This window comes from Falco cherrug, chromosome 12, assembly GCF_023634085.1.
Source record: "Falco cherrug isolate bFalChe1 chromosome 12, bFalChe1.pri, whole genome shotgun sequence".
Taxonomy (NCBI): Eukaryota; Metazoa; Chordata; class Aves; order Falconiformes; family Falconidae; genus Falco; species Falco cherrug.
The window spans coordinates 331847-340798 of record NC_073708.1 but is presented as its reverse complement, the minus strand read 5'-3'; the positions used below and the strand labels follow the sequence as shown (position 1 = coordinate 340798).

The 8952-nt window shown below is 46.0% G+C and overlaps 1 protein-coding gene across 1 annotated transcript; it reads right to left on the bottom strand.

Moving 5' to 3' along the window:
* Positions 1-2792: 2792 nt before the first annotated feature.
* On the bottom strand, positions 2793-8533 carry ZNF281 (zinc finger protein 281). Its single transcript, XM_005440105.4, has one exon. The coding sequence runs from the start codon at positions 8034-8036 to the stop codon at positions 5403-5405; it is 2634 nt and encodes an 877-aa protein (XP_005440162.3). The 5' UTR covers positions 8037-8533; the 3' UTR covers positions 2793-5402.
* Between the last annotated feature and the right edge of the window lie 419 nt (positions 8534-8952).

The window sequence follows — 8952 nt, the reverse complement described above, 5'->3', positions numbered from 1 at the left end:
CACCCCATCTTGTACGTGCATTATGACAGACTGGTAACGTGATGACACAGTGTTTTTTCCAAGCAACATGCCTTGCTGTTTGTATCCACAATGAATAGGATGGCAACACTCAGAGAAGGAAGCAGAACTATGCTTAATGAGGCTACTACATGCAGAACCTGGTTTCACTTATGCCAGATTTACAGTGAACACAAGAAAAGGGAAGACAACCTAGTGATTGAAGGCTCCTGAATGTCACCTTAGATAATTAAATTACCCCATGACTCCATGACTGCCCCACAGCTTCTACTCAATTCTAGACAATCAGCCATTCCACATTTACTAAGCTGGTAACTATTCCTCAATTTCTCTCCACACAGACACAGGAGTCTTATATCAAGGAACTCAACTTCTATCAAAGAGATGAAATTCCACTATTTATCCCTCCAGGTCATAGGTATCAAAGTGAAACTGAGCATCCAAAAATAAATTTTTTGCATCAGTATCTATAAAACCCCAAGATTAGAGAATTAGTCTAAGGATATGGAAAAAAATTAATGTATTTTCTTTTGTAATGTAGCCAGACATTACTGTCTGTGAGAAAACAAACAACACTGAGATAAATCTGGGTTTTAACTGGAAGTAAAAAAGGGGACACAAGAAAAACATTTCAAACAACATAGATAACAAAGTGTACGGCACTTTCTGTTCAGCTGTTCAGTTGGTAGACAGGGTATATATACTGTGTTCCAAATGCTGTGCACAATACTTTACATTATTTTCTTAAGTATTTGTACACCAAAAAAAAACCAAACCAAACCACCAAAAAATTGCACAAAAATCACCTTAGAGGACTACTGAAAGTAAAGACCTTTACGGTCTATACAAGAAGCCAGAAAACAAATTTGAGTTTAAGAATATGCAGCATATTCCTCCATATAGGACACATTAGAAGAAATTACCACTTGGACTAACATACCAAACAATTATGTAAGCCAGATCCGTTATCCTGGAGGGGTCATCTGTGAAGACAGAGCCACCAAACTATCAGGTTTTAAACATGGGATACCCATCAACCTAGTCTAAAGTCCTAGCTTGCAGGGCGATGATTCTGATTTGTTTCTAAAACAGCACGGGATGAAATGCCAGTGGAACCTGAAAGTTTTCTTCCTTAATCTTATTTTAGGAAATACATGAGCAAGTTTTGCAGAAGTTTCCCAGTGAAAGATAATGTGCGGAGTATGAGACAGACAAAGCCTGGAAAATTCCAGCCCAAATGGTTAAAGCTGGTAGTCAGCAGGAGCTGAAAACACTGTCTTCCATTCCAAAGTGACACATACAATGAAAACAGTGAGGTAGTGACTTACGACATTCTCAGAGTTATCTTCTCAGGTATAACAAACGTTTCCACAGTCACACTTGCAACTTCACCTGAACACTGATTTCTAGTTAGCGGGGGGAAAAAACAGAAGCATCATTCAGACAAATACGTTTTTTTCATGCATATAATACTGGGGGGGGGGGGGGGGGGGAGTGTCAGGGGAGAAAAAACAATTGAAACAACATAAAACTAATGGAATACATTGAATTTTTCCAGTATCTTCTCAAGATCTCCACAAGGCACCACACAGTTTTTCTTCATCAGCAGTCCATAAACCTGAAATTGTGATCTCCCTTTGCACCAACATATTTTTAGGCCTTTTCCATCATATTTTCACTTTGTTTCCATCCCCCTTTCATTTCACCTATTTCTTACTCTAAAATTTCACCCAATACCCACAAGTCTGTGTCCAATTTAAATAATTCAGGAATTACTACAAATTTTAGTCAGCTCTTCTAGAACACCAGCAGGCAGACCAGACAGGCACTGCTAGTGGCTTGGGGCATACAGACACATCCACAACTCAGGGTACCATAATGCACTTGTTCCAAAGCAAAAATACATGAGCTACTATAATAAGAAGCGTAAGTTCATGTACAATTTTCTGTCAATCTTGTATATCAATTCTTCTTAACACTCCTGTTAGTGATAGGACACAGGTTATCATTCCCCACCTTTAATTCCTTTAAAAACAACAACAAACTAAACCAAGAACTAGTGGAAAAAGAAACTGAAGGGACATTTTGCTTTCCTTTCTCCTTCTCTCTCTGCCACATTCCTAAATAATGCTTTAGTCCATGTGGGTTACGACTACTTGCTATGTAGTTCCTTCTAACATCTAGCAGACAAACCATATCATGATTTCTGTGCATTTTACCATATCCTTAACCTTCACGATTTAAATAAAAACTCCGTATTAAAGTAGGAAAAGGTCTAGTTGTGTTCTATTTAGAAACATTTTTGAATTACTGGTAAACTGTGGAAAGAACATACAGAATTCCAGTCATTTCCTCCCTCAGATTTTCTCCTCAGTGATTCCTAATAATGTTCTGAATATTAAAAAATTAGCATATTTCATATTTACTTTGGAAAGGTTTCATCCTTATTTGCCTTTCCGCATGTCAATGACTTTTTCTTTTGTCCGTTTATTGCCTTGATTCAAGCTGATGTCTTCTGTTCTTCAATACTCTACTTTTCAACCATTTTCAGATTTTCAGCACTGCTACTCTTATATTCACATGCAAAATTGAATACAGATTAAGGAAGTCCACAAACTATCTTCACATTACCTATAATGCTTTTAAACATTGTGCTATAACAGTGTTTTTACTAGGCTTTCCTTACAATGCAGTAGTTAAGAGCAGGAAGGAAAAAAACTAAAACAACAAAACCCAAACAAACAAACCAACAAACCAACAAACCAACAAAAAGATAGAGGAAGAGGACTTTCTAAAATCTTTACTTTGAACAAAATTGTATTATATGCATCATTCTGGATTTCCAAAAATTACAAAACATCTTTGAAGTTAACAATATGCATTTTATATATTTTTAACCAAAACCATATACAAAAAGACACAGATTAAAAAAGTTTAGGTTGTACGAACATTTTAACTTAAAGGAAATGTGTTAGGTTTTGCCTTGGAACCTAAAGGTATGAGACAGAACCCCGATTTCTAAAATAGCGCATTCAGATATCTGACCCAAAAAGAAACTGAAGACAGACAAAAAAGCTGAAAACATGCCGGTGAGTTACACTATTTCTTCTCAAAACTTAACCTTATAACATTTCCTTAATAGGCTCTCAAAAGTGTGACTGGATAATAGAAGTCATATATTTTATGATTTTGTGAATAATGGGTTTTATTAGTATTAAGTTAAAGCAAACAGCCAGAACAATACATATGCAACTTCTACTACACACAATAAAGAATGTAAATCATAACCTCTGCAAAACAAAAGGTACTGAAAAAGCCACCACAGTGATTAAGGACTATTCCATCCCTGGTAACAGGCTGGGTTCTGCTTTCAGAGCACCGTTGTTTGCTTATTTAAACTGAAATAGGGCGACATACATAATCAAGTATAAAGAAAAAAGTTAATGGAGTTACATGGATTCTATGAGAACAAACTCTAGGCTAGTAAGGTGGGGGCAGGGGGGGAAGGTAGTTTACCTAGTAAAAGAGATTACAAGTGGGCTCAGGTTTCCATTTTTAGTGGTCAGGGACAACAGGAGAAATTACCCAGGATTTTTGTAACAATTCATTTAATAATACACCACTTTCATGACAGAAGTGTTTTACACTTGCACAATGTTAATAACTTTATTATACATGGAAGCCTGTAATAGGCTGATTACACAATAAGACTGCAAACAACCACTGGTACTTTCCTGACACCAGAAAAGTACATAAGACTGAAACATCACCAAGAGTACATAAAAAACCATCAGCATAAACATCACCAAAATTACATTAAAAAACTAATCAAAAAATACATTTGCAAAAAGTGGTTTAGAGCAGTGCCACTGCCTTTCAGCAGCTTTGAATGGCCACCAGTATTTCTAGCAGGTTTCCGTGGCTCCACAGGCATTAATCAGGATTCACATATAATAAATAATGTACCACAAAATATACATAAAGTAAGGCAATAATTCCAATGAAAAGTTCTGTTGATATTAACAAGCCACTCAAGTTCTACTTTTGTAGTCCATGTCATCACCAGAAGCCTTTGATGGAATTGCAGCCTTAGGCCCTCAAAGCCTGCAACGACAAGCTGCTGCAAACCCCTGCAGCTGTACAGGGCTCCAGTGACACCACAGGTGTACCTCTGGGCACAGGGGTCCATGTTAGCTGATCCTCATGCAGGACAGGGGCCTTAGTATGCACAAGTGGGTGCATATTATTTCTTATCATACATGGAAACCTTGACATAATTCTAAAACATGTGGGTGTTTACTGTTAATCATCTGATGTCATAAGACATCAGAAAGTACGTAAGAAGATACGCACTTTCTGGAATGTAAATCTTTTAAAATGCTAACTATTAAGTTGGGGTGAGAGAGTGAGTAGGGAAGAAAAGGTGTAAATTAAGGGGGGGGGGAGGGCAGGGACAGGGACAACAACCCAATATCAAGTCCAGAGGAACTGGGAGCACAACAAAAGGAAGGGAACCTTATACACTAAAAGAACATGGAAAAAAAGAGAAGGGGAAGAGCAAGAGGACTTTGTTTGAACCACCTATAATAAATAATGTATCCCAAAAGCCTATCTGGATTATGACTGTAGTTTCAAGTTAGGGTTCTAATGACATGAACCAGACACACACGTTTTTGTTCTCACTGTCTGTGTCAACAGAATCTCTTTACGGAATTACAGTCTTACACAGGAGTTCTGGGGATATTATTGTTTATATTAAAGCTACCATTCTGGGCTCTTTGTACGGACCCAAGAATACTTGCTCCACCTGCCTGGAATGAGCATCACCTGGAAGAACAGGAGTATTTTAAAAACAATGAGATTTAGGTAGCAAAATTCTTTCAGATCAGCCCAGATATTAAAAAACAGCAATTTGAAATGTCATAGATCCCTTCCTCAAAATGCTGAGATATATTCGTCACTATCTGTAAATTGGAAGTTCCAATACACTAGTGGTGCATAGAATTCCCATGCTTCATTACACTTTCCTGAGAGTAAAGCAATTAGAATAAACCTTAGTCCTAGGAACAAAGTTAATTTTTTGCATTTTAAACTTTTGGGCTATTCCCTGACAATCTATATAATGTAAATTTGATTGCTAAACATTGTCACTTGAACAAAAACACTATTTTAATCTATTGATTTTTGATTAAAAACCATAATAAACAAATCTAAAAAAACAAAAAATCACACTAACAAAATAAAACTAAGTATGAAAAGTTGCATTGAAAGGGCATGTTACATTATTCTTAACAGGACCATGTAGAAACATTCCAATGGCAGTGTTGTCAAAACAAAACAAAATTACATTAAGAAGACCCCACAGCCTGGTCACAGTCAGGACCTTACCTGTAACTCTGGCTGGTTGGGGTTTTTACTCGTGTACTACATGGCTCACTTACATCAGACATCATATTTGTATACCCTGAGAAATCTGACACTGAAGTCCTTACTCTATGGTCCACTTCTCCATTAGAGTTAGTGACAAAAGTCATTGGCACCCTGCTGCCCGACTTAAACTGAGAACCAAACGCTTGTGCAAAGTTCTCGATCTGGTAGGTTGCTCTAGGCTCTATGTCCTTCTGAGGATCTATCTGGCTAGCTAACTCCTGAGACGGGATCTGAAAGCTTGTTGAGGATTCTAAGTTTTTCTGTTCCTTCTGGCCAGTCAGTTTCTGAGATGTTGACTGGTAGTTGGATGAAGTCTCCAAGTTTTTCTGCGGGTCAATGAGATCATCCAGCTCTTGAGAAGGAGTCAACTGTTGATGCGTAGCCTCCAAAGCAGACAAATAAAAGCCTGGTTGAGATCCAAGCAACATCCCAAACGGAGGTTTTGGCAACGCAGTTGGCAATACTGAGGTAACAGATTGGCTGAAGCCACACTCAAGTGGAGATGTAGTGTATATCTGTTTGTCTTGGAACAGAGTGTGGTTATGCAGACTTGAAGACAAGCTAACAAATTGAAAACTGGGTCCAAAAGCAAAACCAGTACTATTGGTTGTTCTTTCAAAAGCTTGTTGGAGGTATTTGGAGTATTCTTGCAACATGCTTGCCTTATCGTTTGAAACTGTTTGAGAGTTAGGGCTCAAGTTTTCTTCCTGAACCATCTCTGAATGTTCACCTGAGGTGTGCAAGTCCACACGCTGTTCAGTTATACTGAAAGGATCTTCTTTCTGGCCTTCCGATTTGTGAGAGTACTGGTCCAAAAGGCTCTGTAAAACTTCATCAGGAATACCAGACTTGTCGTGGCAAGACTTTATTTCACTATTTAAAGATGCTGAATCAATAAGAGACAATGGAGCTTCGTTATCCATAACACTAATACCTGCAGACTGGATGACGGACTGCTGGGAAGTCATGTGTCCGACATTAACTGAAAAGGCACTGTTACTGCTTGCAGTTTGCAAGTATCTTCTTTTCTTTGAAAACTGCATGGCATCATCGTAATTGCTACTTATTTGACCTGTTTTACCACCTGTACTTTGGAGAAGGCCAATGGTTTCTACACCGGTGTTGGCTACTAGGCCTAGCGAGCCACTCTGTTTCCCAGACAGTGGTTTTTGCCCCAGAATATCTGGCAGCGGTGATATAAAATTAAGGTAACTTTTGTCTGCCTGTTTCCTGCTTCCTTTTTTCAAGACCAATTTTGGCACCTTTTTCTGAAGTTCTTCTACACCCGTGCCAACTAGACCACTGCTGGAAGACACGATAGGAATATCAACTGCATAATTTGGTATGGCCACATTACTCGTAACTTGAGATTCAGTTACTTTGCTGCTACACTTACTTCCTTTGTTTTCAGTGGACGTACTTTTTGTTTTGCTTTTTCTCCTTGAGGAACTTGTATTTCCCTGAGACAATGCAGCCAAGCTACCCATGTTATTTGACAATCCGGGCTCCATCCCAGCCCCTGCTTTACCTATGGCTTCACCACACGTTCTTCTGTGCTTCAACAGTCTATCAGTCCTCGAAAAATACTGCTGACAAGTGTCACATTTGTATGGCTTTTCTCCGCTATGTGTCCTCTTGTGTCTCTCCATGTGGTACTTCTGGATGAACTTCATGCTGCACTGGTCACACCCAAAGGGCTTCTCCCGACTGTGGATCTTCTCGTGCCTCTGCAGCAAGTACTTCTGGATGAAGCCCATGCTGCACTGGCTGCACTGGAAAGGCCTCTCCCCCGTGTGGATGAGCACGTGTCTGCGCAAGTGGTAGGAGCTCCTGAAGGCAGCGCTGCAGTGCTCGCAGACATGAGGCTTCTGGTTGGGGGACGCGATGGCACCTTCCACATCTCCCACCAGGGGGGGTTTGGACGAAGCGCTTGGCTTCCGCTTGGCTTTGATTCCCTGAGTTTCTGGCTTTGGCCTCTTCACCTTCTTGACCTGGGCATCGTGCTTTGGCTCGCCCGAGCTCCCGGGGGCGCCCTCGCCCCTGCCGCTCAGGAGCAGGTCCCGGTGGGGATGCTGGTGCAGGTGGTGGAGAAGGCTGAGGTCCTGGATCACGCTCTGGCCGCCCCCCTCGCCGCCGCCGCTGCCCAGCCCGGGGGGGCGCTCCTCCCCCGCCCCCCCGAAGAGCCCCCCGTAGTGGTGGTGGTGGTGGTGCGGCGGCTGCTCCTCCTCGTCCTGCTCACTGGGCTTCTCCTGCTTGATGCTCACCAAGGACTGCAGGAAGCCCCAGGGGCTCCGCTGCGCGGGGGCGGGCGCCGAGGGGAAAGCCCCCACCGGCTCCTTCTTGAAAGTCATGTCCTGAGGGGGCGGAGGCGCCGGGGGCTCGGCCGCCGCCGTGGAGGAAGCGACGGCGGAGCCCGGAGGTAACACGCACTGCGGGGGATGCTGGGCCGCCGGCGGGGGCGCGGCCGCCCGGGTGAAGCTGGTGACCGGGGGCAGGCGGTGGTTGAACATAACCATCCCGGGGGGGAAGGTGGGCTCCATAGCCGCCGCCCTCTTGCCGCCGCCGAGGAACCCGCCGCCGAGTTTCATCCCCCGGGAAGGCGGGCCGGGAAGGAGGCACGGCCCAGAGGGGCTGCGGGACCCGCCGCCCGCCCGCCGAACACCGCTGCCGCCTCGCTGGCGGCGCCCGCTCAGTGGCTGGCTCCCGCGGCGGCCCGGCAGCCACCACCCGGGCGCATCGCCGCCACCCCCACCCGCGCCGACGGGCGGCCCCCGGCCCGGGCTGCACTTACGGCTCCCGCCGCCGCCTCCAGTTAAAAATAACGCCGCGTCCGCTCCACAATGGAATTAGCAGCCCCTGTGCCCCGCACCGCACATGCGCGGCGCGCGGCACGCTGGGTACGGCCCCGGGCCGGCCACCAGCCCCCGGAGCGCGCAGGCGCCACGGGCCCCCGCCCGCCGCCGCGCCCGCCTGGAAGGCGGTGCCATGTCGGGGGGCCCGGGCCGAAGCGCCGCCCGCCGCCTCCGCCCGGGGGCGCGGGCCCGCACTGCCCCGGGGCGCGGGAGCCCCGCGCGGCGCCCAGCGGCGGCCTCGGCGGGGCGGGCGGCCGTGCCCAGCACGCCGGCGGCGGGCGCCGCGCTGCCGGGCGGGGCAGCGGCCACATCCCCCTCCTGCCGTCGAGGGGCGCGGCCGCGCGGGAGGGGCCGGGCAGCGGGTAACGCCAGACACAGCCCCTGGCGGGCGGCGCCCCCGCCCCTGCGGGAGAGGCTGGGCTCCGGGCGCGTCGGCAGGTGCAGCCTGGCGGCTGCGGGCCCGACGAGCGCGCGTACCAAGCGCCCGGCACAGGCGGCTGCGTGCCCGGCGGCCCCGCTTCCCCGGCCGGGCGGGTGACCCCGGCCGCTCGGAGCTCGGAACGACGGCGGCACTTGGGAGCGAAGGGCGCTGCTGCCGGCAGTGGGCACCGCCACCCGGACGGGCCGTTCGCGTTTCACCCGGCGCGTTGCG